Source organism: Callospermophilus lateralis, chromosome 18, assembly GCF_048772815.1.
Source record: "Callospermophilus lateralis isolate mCalLat2 chromosome 18, mCalLat2.hap1, whole genome shotgun sequence".
Lineage (NCBI taxonomy): Eukaryota > Metazoa > Chordata > Mammalia > Rodentia > Sciuridae > Callospermophilus > Callospermophilus lateralis.
Window position 1 is genome coordinate 54421002 of NC_135322.1, and position 15309 is coordinate 54436310.

At 46.2% G+C, this 15309-nt stretch overlaps 1 protein-coding gene across 1 annotated transcript in view; it reads left to right on the plus strand.

Annotated features, from left to right (window-relative positions):
* The window catches only part of Hydin (HYDIN axonemal central pair apparatus protein), a 316785-nt gene that overhangs the window by 228328 nt on the left and 73148 nt on the right, over nt 1-15309 (plus strand). The window contains exons 43-47 of the mRNA XM_076838342.2: nt 939-1080; nt 2979-3144; nt 9779-10399; nt 12731-12952; nt 15080-15288. Of these exons, the coding sequence (XP_076694457.2) occupies nt 939-1080; nt 2979-3144; nt 9779-10399; nt 12731-12952; nt 15080-15288 (1360 nt within the window). The remainder of the gene's footprint in view (nt 1-938; nt 1081-2978; nt 3145-9778; nt 10400-12730; nt 12953-15079; nt 15289-15309) is intronic.

The following is a 15309-nucleotide window of genomic DNA, read 5'->3' on the forward strand; positions in this document are numbered from 1 at the left end:
ATTCAGGCTGCGATGACAAAATACCGTAGACTGGGTAGCTTATTTTTTACATTTCTCGAGTCTGAGAAGTCCAGCATGGAGGTGCTGGCAGATTCAGTGTCTGTCGAAGGCCATCTTCTGGCCACAGAAGGCATCTTCTTGCTGAGTCCTCACATGGTAGCTGGACAAACGAGCTCCCTCGGGGCTCTATTATAAGGATGCTGATTGCATTTGTAAGGGTTCTACTCTCATGACCTCATCACCTCCTAAACATGACCTCATCACCTCCTAAAGACCCCGTGTCTTAACACTGTCCTGTTGGGGACTAGCTTTTCATTCCCAATCATAGGGGAACACAAACATCAGGCCACAGCAACTACAAATTTGGTGACATAAAACAACACAGATTTATTACCTTACAGTTCTGGGGTCAAAAGTGCTATAGTCAAGGTGTTAGCAGGACTATGTTCCTTCAGAGGCTGTGGTAGGGCAGAACTTTTCTCTGCCTAGCTTCTAGAAGCCACTGGCATTACTTGGGTAAATGTTCCTTCCTTTTAGCCCTCTGACCATTGCCTCCATTGTCACATCTCACTCTGCTTCTGCTGTCATGTCACCTCCAACTCTGGAGATGCTGTGACCCTTGCAAATAGTTTGGGCCCATCCAGATAAACAAGATAACCCCCCCCCCATCTCAAGATCCTTAATTTAATCACATCTGTGAAATCCCTTCTGCCACAGAAAGCAGGTTCCTAGAACAGGGTCATGGCATCTTTGGAGGCCACTATTCCACCCACCACAGGTGGAACCTAAATTTGACACTGTGGGAATGAAGTCCCAGCAGGGATTGGGAGTGCCAGCCATGCCACCTGCCACCTGTCACTGTCACCGCCTGTGCAGAATGGGAGCTGAGCTGCTGGAGAACTTGATCTCCCTCTTCTCTCTGCCCCCCTCCCCCACAGAAAGCAAACACAGGGAAGCTCTTCAGAAAGAGAAGGAACGTCTCCAAAACATGGATGAGGAAGAATATGATGCTTTGACAGAGGAGGAGAAAATCATGTTTGACCGAGAGATTCAGAATGCACTCCGGGAGAGAAAGAAGAGGTGGGAATCAGGACTGGTCAGAACAGAAGCTGTCTCCCGGGATGAACTCATAGGGAGACCGGGGCTGCTGCGGTACAGTCCCAGTTCTGGGTCATCTCCTGGGAGATCAGAAGCTGCCACAGAAGACCCAGGAGAAGACCTGGGGATTTCATCTGGCCCTTGGGGACACTGGTTGCTGCAGATTTTGGGAGTATCTCCCTCTCTCCTTTCTTTCCTTCTTCCTGGGTGTGTTTGGGGTCAGCAGAACATTTCTGTAATATCATGGCCACCCTGTGCTGTCCCAGGGCCCTGGTGGCTTCCCTGGCAGTGCACCCTGGGTGTGGTTTATCAGCCCTGTGCCTAGGTACCCACAGCAGCTGACCCAGGATTCTCTTGTGAGTACAGTGGCTGCTCCCCAGAACCCAGTCATTTCTCCTGCTTCCTACACCCCATCTTGGCCTACAGTGCTGCCCGTCCCTGAGGTCTGGATGCCTCCCCATGTGATCCTCGGCCCGGCAGCTCCCAGCAGGCTCACAGCCAGTGAGCTCAGCAACCTTGTGTGCCTCTCACTGGGGACCACAGGGGAATAACTAGATCCCTGCATCCCACCTGTGAGACTTAGGGCTGCCAGCTCACACTAGCCCAGAGATTCAGGGGGACACTGGGACACACATTATTTCTGCCCTCAGAACTTCAAACACTTCAAGGCTAAGAGACTCCACCCACTCTTGGGGGTTTCTAACGATGGAATGGGGCAGAGCCTAAGGTCCATATAACTCTCCTTTCCTTTCCCTCCATCTCCTCCCCGATTAACTTCCAAAGAGCTTTTATGGGCTCCCTGCCCCTTCAGTATACCCTTCTCCTTTCTCTCCCATGGTCCACTGTAGAATGCCAGTCCTCCGGATATGACAAGCCCACTCCAAAGGAAGCTCTGTGCTCACCAGGGCTGCTGCTTACAGATAGCCATCTTATGGGGGACTTAGGAAATGCAAATCTGATCTGCAAAGCTCAGCAATGAGATTCCTCTCGCTCCCCCTCCCCTGCCTTTCTCTCTCTCACACATGTAAATACACACACACACACACACACACACACACACCATGGAGGATGTTGAGTTAGCTTCAGTGGGCAGAGAGCCATAGCAACCAGGAACACCTAGAGATTCCTGGAGATGAAAAGAGAAGGGTTAGATAGTGTCTAAAGTGATGTTCCCTCACTTGTGTGAATGTGCTGCCCTCTCTGCTGTTAGCTGGGGCAGGCGAGATGGAACACAGGATGCACGGCAGGAAGGCAAAGAAAGAGGAGAGCAATGTGGCTTTCAGACCCAGTATCATGGCTCCAAGTCAGCCATGGCAGGGACTGCCATTAAAAACACCATTCCTGTTGTCTCAGCACCAAATGCAACAGTACAGGAGGCAGGGCCACGCCTGTACTAATGCCAGAGCAATCCTGGAAGCTGTTTTTCAAAGACCAAGCTCACCAGGTGCAATGGAGGGCACCCGGTAATCCCAGCTACTCAGGAGGCTAAAGCAGGAGGATCGTGAGTTCGAGGCCAACATGGGCAACTAAGTAAGGCCCTGTCTCAAAATTTAAAAAATAATAAAGTCCAGCTTAATTCAGCTCTTGTCTCACTGTCCTATGAAAGGAGATCAAAATAGAAATATTCATTTAAAATTCCTCCAATTGTGTTTAATTAATCAGAGATTTACTACATGAACGTTCAAAGATAGATGTGAGCCTTTCCTTCCCTTCCTCCCTCCCGGCCCCTCCTTTCCTTCCTATTTGCCCCTCTTTCTTTTGTCTATTCTTTCTTCTCATGCCCAAGGAAGCTCTGGCCAGGGCCCCTCCTCTGGGCAGTCTAGGTGGGCAGAGCCTGGCAGGTGGCCCTGACCTCTGTTCCTCTGCCTGGTTCCCTGAAGGGAAATGGAGAGACTGGCCAAGGAGATGCAGGAGAAGAAGCTACAGCAGGAGCTCGAGCGACAGAAGGAGGAGGATGAGCTGAAGCGAAGGATCAAAAAGCTGAAGCCAGGCCTCCCCGGGAAGGAGGAGCCCCCCGTGAAGAAGCCTCCAGTGCCAAACAAGCAGGTAGCCGTCCTCTGCTCCTACCAGAGGAGCAGCACATAACCCCCGACCCGGCCCAGCACGTTGCCCCCTCTGGAAAGCAGCCCAGTGTGTCTGGTTTTGGGGGGGCAGAGGCTGGAGGACCTTGTCTGTCCATTTTGGCATTCCTCCCACCCTGCAAGGGTCAGAGAGGTGAACTCCATCCCCAGTTCAGAGGTGAAGTCCCAGTCCAGGACCTGCAGTTATGTCTGACCACAGCCCTTCTCTTCCCTCTGCCCTCGAAGGACCTAAGTGGGGCTAAATAGGCTGCATTCAAGATCTGCCTCGAGGAACCCCATGAGGCCCATGTGTTCCTTGACAACAGTCAAGGGTGAGCTAAAGCCAGACTTTGAGGCAAGGTGCAGACAGGTCCAAGTGGGTGACTGTGAGACGGTGACCGCAGCCCAGTAGACCCAGGGCAGGAGAGTCAGCAACCAGGGAGGCCCTGTCTGCTGTTAGCCGCAGGGGCAGTCATGGCTGAACACACAGAATCACAGCAGAAAGGGGAAGATAGAGGAGGAGAGGAATGTGGCTTTCAGACCCAGAGCTGAGGAGGAAGCAGGGTCTGAGTACACAGAAGTGGACACAGGTCAAGGATGCCTGATGCCACTGACATGAGAGAAGTATGTGACCTCTCAGGTTAAGGACAACACAGGATACCCAGGAGAGAATTCCAGGGACTGACTCCTACCTCTCTTGCATGATGTTGCTCATGAAGCCCGGAGGGAGAATTTAGTCACTGTGTGTGTGTCAGGCATTCTTTTTGCAATTAACAGTGTCCATTTCTTACTTGGAAAAGGTGGGAATGATCTGTGCAGAAGTTGTCTTCCTAAACTTGCTTTTGAAAGACAACATTTAATTCATTATTAAAAGAAAGACTATCTGGAAAACCGTCAACTGCAAATCATGCCCACTGACTTCATTGTCAGAGTCTGCACCTGGAATCTGTTGGAACCTCAGTGAGGGTTTCCCATCTTCCCCTCAGCTCAAGTGACTGCGTCTTGAGCACCCCCACCCCTGGCAAGTCCCCTCTACCAAGAACAGGGCACATCCCTTCACATATGCTTTGCGGACCTTGGGTGGGGTGGGAGGGGCAACAGCTATCCATTTGGGGGCAAGCAAGGGTATCATCTGAGCTTAGCCTGAAACAATCAACTCCCCGGGGAAATTCTCAAGGCCCCTCTTGGACTAAGCAGTAGCCTGGCGAGCAAACACTAGCTCAGGAAAATCTGCTGAGACTGGATATATCTTCCGGAAGGGAAAGAAGATCCCAGGTGGAAGGGAAGAACTGAAGACGTTTCTGCTTCCTCATCCAAAGGACTGCTCCAGGTCTTGGGTCTTTAGCACCATCCATTTCCCTCTCTCTGCTCTGGCCTCAGTCTTTCTTCTCATCGGCCTCTTTATTTTAAGATTTCTCATGTTCAAAATCACCCTTTAAAAAAGAAAAAAAAATCTTCAACCTGGTAGCCCCCTGACCAGCACTCTGTTCCTCTCCTTCCTCCACAATTCAGAATTTCCAAGAATTACCCTACCTGCAGGCTCCACAGACTGGCTTCCCATTCATGCCCGGCCTTTCCTACCCTGAATCATGAGGTGGCCATGATTCCCTCCCGTCAAAGGGCCTGGCAGCCTCTTCATGTCCAGAGCAACAGCTCCAGCGTTGGCTTGCTCAGCTTCCTTCTCTGAGGGACTTACAAGGTTGACTCCTATCCTTTGAGCTCTTGTTTCCAGTGAAAGCCCTGTTCTTTTTTTATTATTATTAATTTATTTATTTATTCTAATTAGGTATATATGACAGCAGAATTCATTTTGATTCATTTTTACACAATTGCAGCACAACTTTTCATTCTTTGGTTGTACATGATATAACATTGCACCATATGTGCAGTCGTACATGGACCTAGGGTAATGAAGTCCATCTCATTCCACCATCTTTCCTCCCCGATACCCACTCCCCTCCTTCCCCTCCCTCCCCTTTGCCCAAAGTTCCTCCATTCTTCCCATGCCTCCCCCATTATGGATCAGCATTCACTTATCAGAGAGAAGTTTAGCCTTTGGTTTGTTGGTATGGGGTTACTTTGCTCAGCATGGTATTCTCCAACTCCATCCATTTACCTGCAAATGTCATGATTTTATTCTCTTTTCATGCTGAGTAATATTCCATTGTGTATATACACCACAGTTTCTTTATCCATTCATGTATTGATGGGCATCTAGGCTGGTTCCACAGTTTAGCTATTGTGAATTGAGCTGCTATAAACATTGACATGGCTGTGTCACTACTGTGTGCTGATTTTAAGTCCTTTAGGTATAGACCAAGGATTAGGATAACTGAGTCAAATGGTGGTTCCAGTCCAAGTTTTCTAAGGAATCTCCATTAATTTCCAGATTGGTTGCACTAATTTGCAGTCCTATCAGCAATGTATGAATGTGCCTTTCCCCCTACATCCTTGCCAACATTTATTGTTGTCTATATTCTTGATAATTTCCATTCTAACTGGAGTGAGATGAAATCTTAAAGTAGTTTTGATTTGCATTTCTCAAATTACTGGAGTGTTGAACATTTTTTCATATATTTGTTGATCGATTATGTATGACAGCAGAATTTCAGAAGAATATATTCTTCTGAAAAGTGTCTGTTCAGCTCCTTAGCCCATTTATTGATTGGGTTGTTTGGTTTTTTGGTATTAAGTTTTTTGAGTTCTTTCTATATCCTGGAGATTAGTGCTCTATCTGATGTGCATGTGGCAAAAAATTTGCTCCCATTCTGTAGGCGGCTCTGTTCATCTCGTTGATTGTTTCTTTTGCTGAGAAGCTTTTTAGTTTGAATCCATCCCATTTATTGACTTTTGATTTTATTTCTTGCACTTTAGGAGTCTTGTTGAGGAAGTCGGGGCCTAATTCAATGGGATGAAGATTTTCCTCTGCTAGGCACAGGGTCTCTGGTCTAATTCCTAGGTAAATGGGGAGCCCCAGCATGGTCCTCTGCTCTGTGCAGGGCGATCCTGAGTCTGGGCTTTCACACAGGTCAGCGGGGGCAGTCCTGGGCCTGACCTGGGCCTGGGCTCCTGCACAGGTCGGTGGGGCGATCCTGGTGAAAGCCTGTTCTTCTGTCTTCCTTTCTTCCCTCTTGGGCTCCTTTCTGGGCTCTATCTCTGTCCATCCTTAGTCACTCTGCAGATTTCCAATCCTAGCCTTCTCTAGCCACTAGGCGTTTGGGTCCTACCCCGCACGTGGCTTCATTGCTATTTACTGGCCTCACCTGATGTGGTGGGGAAGAAGGAGGGAGTCAGGGAGAACTTGCAGGTTCTAAAAGGAAAGGGCATCTCCTCTGGGCAGGGTGGAGAGGAAGGCACTTCTGTCCTCTGTGGCTGTCAAGGTGTCATCTGCAGCATGTTAGCCTGATTCTTCTAAGATGCTTTTTCTTTGTTTTCAAGAGGCTGTCTCTTTTATTCGGTAATTTACTATGGTTTTCCTAATATTTGATCCCGCACAGGGTTTCTAATGATTTTTGAATCTGTGGCTCGGGAACTCTCAAACCACTAACTTGTCGAAACCACTTGTCCTCCATCCTTTCTCTCGGCTAACTCTAGGATCCCAGCCACACATGTGCTCGACCTTTTTACGAACTTTCCCCAGTATTCCCTTTGTCTCTCTTGCTTGCTCTGTGTTTGGCATGCTTTCGTCTCCTCCTGCTTCACCCTGGACATTTTCTTCCGGCACGTTGTCAAGTTCACTGTCTCTCTTCAGTGAGGTCTGCTCATTGTTCAAATCTCCTTTTAATTATTAATTTTGTTTTTGTTTTAGAAAGCTACTAGCTCTTATTTTTTTTTTCCGAGTTCTCTTCAAAATCCTCAATCTTGTCATTTCCTCAAACATATTCAACCTATTTTTTTCAGGTCCTTTCTGACAGTGCCAATGCACAAAGCCCCAAGCACACTTCTTCTGCTGTCTGTCATTTGTTTTTGGTTTCTGGACACAGGGTCTTTTCTCTTTGGGTACTAGGTTAATTTTTATTTTTTGAACATGAAATTAGAAATAATTCCAGGTGCTGGAGGATGTTATCTACCTCCAGAGAGGACCACTGTTTGATTCTGGCAGACAGCTCGCTTAGGAGCACTTCAAGTCTTACTTCAACCAGGATTGAGATCATTTAGAACCGAGCTTCAGTCCCTGGTAGGGCTGGGCTTACTCTGGTCCAGCCCTACTCCTAAAATGGAGCCTTTCGGAGTCCTAACCCAAAGGGTAGGGGAGCTACCAAGATCTCTTTTTCTTAGCCAGTTTTTGAACCCCAGTCCCCATGAGTCCTTCAAAAGTCTTGCTCAGCTTCTCAGCCACACTTTTGAGGGAAAAGCAGCTCCAGTGTTGGGCCACTCTCTGTCATCCCCTCCTCTCTCTGATCGTGGCCTGCAGCTCATGACAGTCTGGGTAAAGCACTTGAGGTTTTGAAATGTTTTATGCAGATTTCCTGCTTGTGGGTGTTGAATTATATGACATGATTTGGTTTTCTTCTTCAGTCAATTCACATGGTAGGTCACATATTCATTATTTAGGTTTTACTTTCAGAGTTAATTTGGTCATTCATGATTTTCTTTAAAAGTAGCCACCTTATCAAACGTTCAAGTTTACTGGCTTAGGGTAATTCATGCTGCTATCTTAACCTCTTCTGTATCTGTGGTTATGTTCTTGTTATCACCCCACATGGTGCTTATTTGCACACTTCTTTCTTTTTTCTTGAACAATCTTGTTAGGACTTTGGCATTTTTATTGCTTTCCAAAGTAACAGTTTTTGCCTCGAGCCCAAAGTATCCCTATTGTATGATTGCTTCCTATCTAATTAGTTTCTAGTCCTGTCTTTTTATAATTTCATTCTTTCCACGGTGTTATTTTTCAGTTCCTTTTCTCAGTTCTTAAGGCGGATGCTTATTTTATTTTGAATCATTTTTATTTTCTAATTTATTAAAAGTTATAAAAGCATTTAAAGATATATAAGTACTTGCAAACATTATTTTTAGACCTACTCCTCAAGGGTTGGCATCCAGTATTTTCATTGCTCTTTGACGCTGAAAATATTTTCTACAATCCTTTATGGCTGCTTCTTCAACCGATGGACTATTTCAAAGTGTATTTTCTCATTTCCAAATGAATGGCCTCATTAAGGATCATTTAAATTTCTGATTCTAGAATATTATCTTCATAGAACATGTTCTGTGTCGTGTTTTCTTCACATTTGTGGAGCTCTGTTATGTGGCCTCACACCTGATTAGTTTTTGTCAATATTTCACATGTTGAAATAATGTATATATTTTATTTCTGCACCTGTTCACTCAAGCTCGCTGATCCTGTTATTAAACTCTTCCATAATCTCAAGTAGTTTCTTATCATCCCCCAGCTGCTGTATGCTGGGCTCCTACAATCTTCCAAGTGCAGGTCCTCCCTCACTGGGCTCCATCCTCTGTACCAACCCTAGTGTGTTGGCAATGGCTTTCCAGACCAAAATGGATGCGGTAGAAGCCACGTTGCCTCCCATCCTGATGCAAGCTGCCATAAGGTGCCGGAGCTCTTACCCCATAAGCAGCTTTGCCAGCACTGAGACTGAACACAGCCAGCCATGTTGCTGGGCTGTGTTCAAGATGGAGAAGTGGAGTAGGAGGAGGTTCAGTGGGGTACAGGGAAAATCCCACCCCGGGTCACACAGGTCTCCAAGACTGCAACATGCCTGAACATAGAGGAAGAAGAGCCGTAACTGGGAAGGAGGACACTAGGTTATACTGTAGGTAGTGACCAGTAGACTGGACGAGACAGAACATCGCCAAATAATGACCCAAAAAGTAATGGAACCTACCTGAGGATTTCAGGGGAGGTAGAAAATCAGAGCCTACAAAACAAATTTGAAAGGGAAGGAAGAAAAAGATTAAATGTGGTTTCTATATGACCAGTTCATTAAATAAATAAATGTTTTCTAAAAGCCTAGGGTAGAGCCAGATTCTAAACTCCCCATTTGTTCCCAACAATACACAACATACACAAAACTTGTGTAATTTTAATAACTTCATGCTAAATAGAATCCTTACTCCCCGGCAGTCACTCACAAGCTGCTTATATGTATCCACACTTTTAGTCTTCAACAGTCTCTGGCATAGTTATTAATGTCAGTACCAGTACTACTCTCCCCCATTATACAGATGGGGCAGAGAGAAGTTAAGTCCTTGCCAGGAGTACAACTGGGACTGAACACAGCCAGCAGGTAGTGCAACTAAGACTCAATACTTGGCCTATTCCAGAGCACCTGAGAGCAGGTGCAGAAGGCTTGGTTGCAGGTCTTTTCCTGTTGACCCTTCAGAACAGCAGCTGTCAGCCAGGAGCGCACATCCAGGGCATTACATAGCTTTCTCCGAATGCACAGGACCAGATGCCAGTCCAATCTACAGCAGGGAAAGAACCACTGGATGGTTATTTTAGATAAAAGCCCCCCAAAGTGGTTCCTAGGCACGACTGTGCCTGGATCCTATGAGGCCACCTTTTGAAACAAAAATGTCTGCCCTCTTACTGCTCTTTACATAGTCTCCTCACCCTTAGTAAACTGTATAAAGCCTAGTTTCTGTGTTTTGCCTTCTAGATTATTACTTCCAGCAAACCAGATCTCAAGATGGAGCCGCTAGAAAGGAAAATTTCTGTCCGGGAGCAACTAACGGTGGAGAAGGAAGAACAAAGCAAGAAAAAAAAAACCATGACCGATGTCAACTCGTCTGGGGTTCCTCTTGTCCCAGAACAGGAGGAGAGTGAAGGGGACTTTCCAAAGGACTCTGAAAAGCAATTGGCCCAGAAGTTCAAGGCCTATGAGTTGAGCCTGAAGGATATCCAGGCCATCCTGGTGTTCTGGGACCGCAAGCAAGGAGTTCAGCTGCCCCACGGAGGGATGGAGGAGGTGCCCCACGAGCCCGATGACCAGCGCCAGGCTCCCTCAGGGCGGCGGGGCCGCAAGGACCGAGAGCGAGAGCGGGAGCGCCTGGAGAAGGAGCGGGCCGAGAGGGAGCGCCTGGAGAGGGAGAAGGCCGAGAAGGAGCGGCTGGAGAAGCTGCGGGCCCTGGACGGGGAGGGGGAAGGGGAAGAAGGGGAAGAAGACCACGAGGGCAAGAAGGACCTGGGGGTGCCCTTCATCAACATCCAGACTCCAGACCCCGAAGGCTGGAACTGGAAGCAGGCCCTGGAGAATGACAGGCTTCCCAAGGCGGAACAGGTAGGAGTCGTAACAAATGAGGCAGCAGGTACCGCCACGCCCCATCCAAATGTTCCTTCCTATTGAAGATCCTCATCCCTTAATTTGATTCATCTCTGATGCCCCCGGGGATAAAAGACAATAATGACTTAGAGGGACCTTTGTGCATTGGCAAAATGAAATCCATAGAAAGTCCCACCAGTCTTAATATTCTATCAAACCTCATAGCCACCCGTACAGCTCATCTTTTGACGTTTTCATCACTGTGTTATAGGATGGCAAGGCAAGTGACTCCTCTACTCCAAAATCTCTTCCCCAAAAGCCTCCCACAGTGACAGAAACTATCCTGTTAGATACCCTTCTCCGCCTGCATTTGTGGAAACCACCCTGGCCAGTGGAGGCATAGGGGGTATAATACCTTTTATCCATGTGTCCTAGGAGAAGAGATGTCTCTGGAGAAGGGTCTGAGGAGTTCCCAGAGGGGCAGGAAAATTCAAGTCAGGATCAGCAGGGTTCTTGACATATGTGACGGAAAAGAATTTCAGCATAAGCCAGACAAGGGCATAGACAGAGGTTTATTTAGGAATGTAGACGCCTTGGGCTGGGGATCCAATATTTATAGCAGGGCTGTATCAGGAGCCAGACTGGAAGTGAGGCCAGGGTGGAGCTGCACAATTTCATGTCCATTTCCCCTGCACGTGCATGTTTCCTTTATTTTACAAGAGCATGGGTCAAGGGCCTGTTTCTCAAGATTTCCGCCTGTGCTTTCTGCATCTCAATGGCTCATGGGCACTTCCTTTAAGATTCAGTGTATCTCTCTGTTTATCCTAAATACCTATGTCATAGGGACAGGCTTCCTTCTGGAAAGGACCAGAAAGTAAAATTTTAGGTTGTAGCTCATACGCTCTGTATCACAACCATGCGTCTCAGCCTTGGGATGGTGAAAACAGCCTTCAGTAATATGTAAGCAGATGAATATGGCTATGTTCCAATAAAACTTTATTTACAAAAAAGGAGTAGTAAGCCAGAGTTGGCAGGGGAGAGGAGGAGCCTATGCTCTCTGACCTCTGGTTAGTTTATCAGAAACTAGGTACAATGTTTCAAAGTAAAGAATGGAGCCTGAGAAGGTTACAAAGTCTTAGTAATTCCCCAGAGGGGCAGACTTCACATGATGTGGCCTCATAACAAGTCTTACTATAGTGGTCTAAGGTGAGGCCATAGGAGAAGACTGTGGAGGACAAACCCCAGCAGCTCCACTCAGTTCACAGTTTTGCCTCAAGCCAAAAGAAATTGCGATTTTTTTCCCCAAAAATACACCTTTTAAAAAAAGACCTACAGCCAAGAGCATCTCCTTGTATTGCTTTGTACCCTTCACATCCCAAGTCATAGGTTAGACTTGCTTGGAGAACCTCCTGGCTCTGGTAGTTTAATAACTGGTACCAGCAGTTCAATGCTTTCCTCACAGACATTCTAAATACTGGGAGGGTGTGTGGAGGGGGAACTACAGCTCCTGGCCCCTGGGATGAGAAGCACAGGGTGATTACATAACAGTGGTTACTTGCTAGACCTAATAGGCTACTTGGTCCATAGATTGAGCACTCAATAGCGTTTATTTTTGTGATGAAAACAATTAGTATGGGTGTAGCCTGCTTATTCTGATGATATTTGCATGCTGGGAAGTCAATTTTCAACTCATGTGTTCTGGAAATTGCTCGTGCATTATGTATCTATGTATCAGAGATGAATGGGATGCTGTAGGAGTACATTTTCTCTCTCAAGGTTCTTCTTGACCTCTCTCCATTCCCACCCTTTAATCAGCATTCCTAGAATCCTTAGCGTATTTTTTGTTTTATGCTCTATTTGACCTGCTCCCATCCTAACTTTCTTTCACCTTTGAAAGGAAAAAGCATTTAAAGTGAAAGAAAATAGAAGCATGAAATATGAACATGGATGAAGCAACTCTACACTGTCGGCGTCAGAACCTTACTTACCAGCTGGTCTGTTTATGCAGATTGGTGCTAGGCTTTGGGCCATGTCAATCTGGTTTTTGTCCTAATGAGGTTTACAGTCAAGTTGCAAAGACCGATCATCATCAAACAGTCACAATACAGCATGGCAAAGACTACAGAAAGTATAGGAAGCCCACAGTCTGTCTAGGGTACAGAGGTCTAGAAATCCCTGCAGAGCTGTTCAGAAGTCCTTGATGCCTGTTCTTGAACCGTTCTTATTGTAGAAGCGTCAGTCAAGAATGTCGAGGGTTGGGGGTGGGGGTGAGCCATTCCTGCTCTCTCAAGGAGGTGGTTGAGATTTGCCTGGCCTCTGCATAGGAAAGTAATCAGGCCTTTCTTTTAGATCCTGGACATCTTGGGTCTGGGGTCCTCTGGACCACCCATCCCACCTCCCGCCTTGTTCTCTGTCATCTCCTACCCTGTGAAGCGGCAACCCATCGCCACCATTGACATCTTGAAACACTTTGTGTTTGTGACTCCACCAATGGATGAGGTCTCCCTGGTAGAAGAGAAGAAAGAACCAGACACAGAATTTGAACTTGGCACCAACACCGTCTCTCCGAAGGTAAAGCGTCTGCTGCTGGTTCTCCTGACCCTGGCAGGACTTCAGGGGGCAGAAGGAAGGTCACTACCCCGACGTGACCAAATCCTGACCCTCCCTCTCCCCTCTGCCATCCTATGCAAGCCTCCCCAGGCTGCACCTTCCCTGCATATGACTCACCCTGCTTCCCAAGAGGAGGCTGAAAATAATGGCGACTGACCTTCCAACCTTTCCAGTCCCCAGGGGAGGGTCTAGGGAACTGGTTACATTACTCTGAAGCTCAACTGCAAGAAAAAAGTAAGCAAAACTAGCTCCTTTAAAAAGATACCCAAAAAAATGTATTATGAAGCTAAGGTGATTTACACAGTGCCTAAAAATACAAGGATCCACAGATTCCAGTTCAGGGAACACAGCCAGGAAAAGAATCAGTTATTAAAGAGATTAAGATGGGAAGATTGGATATTTTGAGTAAAGTCACTTTTTATCTCCTTACCTGATACTATAGTAAAATAAATTCTAGTTGGAATAAAAATAGATGTAATCAAAATAGAATCATGTAAAAATAGAAGAAAATTTTACAGAATTAGTAGAATAAATCGCAAAGGGAAATAGATATGAGAGCAATAATACGATATTAAAATTATAGAGGGATTTTTTTATCCCCTGAAAACACTGGCCCAAAAGTTTAATCTCTCCACACATGTTCCCACTAACTATGTACCTCTGCAGAGAGAAAATAAAATTACCTGTACTCTGCGGCACTGTCCTAGCATCTATAACCTAGTGTTGAAGTATGAAGTGCCCAGTACCACCTATGAGTCAAATCAAGCTTTTAAGCCGAATTTACAGGAAATAGAGGGAGAAAAGGAGTAAGTTCAATGGCACTGTGAGAAGAGTCAGAACAATTGAAAGTATGAAATATACTGTAAGAACATAGATATGGTCTCTCCAAAGAGTCAGGACAATTGGGACAAGGTAGGAGGCTGGAGATTAAAGATACTAAACTCTAGGTTCAATCTATAGCACAAAAACAAACAGAAAAAAAGATACTAAATAGATTTAATAATAACCAATATAGGAGCAAATGGTTATAAAATAAGAAATGCCTGGGACAAATAGGAAAATTTTAACATTGACTGTATGCCAAATGATAGCCTGGAATTATTGTTCACTTTCTTAGATGCTGTAACAGTATTATGGTAGTCTAGGTAGTCCTTAATCTCAGGCACAGGCTGAAGTATTTAGAGGCAAAGAGTTACCATCTACAACTCACCTTCAGTGGTTCCAAAAACAATGGATGAAATAAATAAATATTACCAGCCGGGCCTGGTGGCACACGCCTGTAATCCCAGCAGCTAGGGAGGCTAGGGCAGGAAGATCACAAGTTCAAAGCCAGCCTCAGCAATGCCGAGGCACTAAGCAACTCAGTGAGATCCTGTGTCTAAATAAAATACAAAATAGGGCTGGGGATGTGGCTCAGTGGTCAAGTGCCCCTGAGTTCAATCCCCGGTACCAAAAATAAATAAACAAATATTACCCACTGTTAAAACTAGTTATGACTGTACTAGGCCTTCAACTTTGAAAGTTTTCTAAAATAAAAAGTTAGAAATGATAAATAAATTAAAAGAAAAAAAAATTAGTCAAGAAACATGAAAATACCCCTAGAAAAATGGAAACTTCTTATTAAAAGTGACATACTAAATATATGTTTATTCTACTACTTCCCAAAACTAGTAAGAGATTTTTTTAAACAGCATAAATCCTAAAAACAAAGAGAAGGAGAGAGGAGATGACCGGGAATAAAATATGCCAACAGAATATCGGAGATGAGATGTTGAGTGAACAAGACAGACAGCTGGTCTCGTAGTGCCAAAGAAGTTGGAAGCCCTGTTGGCTATGGGGGGCTGAGTACTGTCAAGGGCTGAAATCCTGGTCCCACACCCTCCCTGCCGACTTCAGGTTTTCTCTGGGGTTTCAGCCTCCTCTTCGGGGAGCAAGGTCCCTGAAGGCAGGCAGGCCGGACCCCACCTGTCACCCAGCAGCACCCACAGCACCACCACCCCAGACTGCAGACGAGTCAGGGGAATCTCCATCTTTGCTGGTGTGTACCTAAGATGAGTATTTAAGACCCTGTGCTCATTTTTAATGAAGGTCCAAGAGGAACAGCCCACCTCATCGAAGGGGGGAAGACAGAAAACAAAAGAAAAACCAGAACAAACCCGTGAGACTCAGAAGGAAAAACGCCGCATGGCCTTCAACAGGAAGGGCCTTGCTGGGGGGCCTGCTGGGATCATCACGCCCCTGACCGACATGGACCAGAACAACTTCAGCGGGCAGCACTCTCAGGAGAAATTCATCAGGTGGGCCTCCCAGCTGCCCAA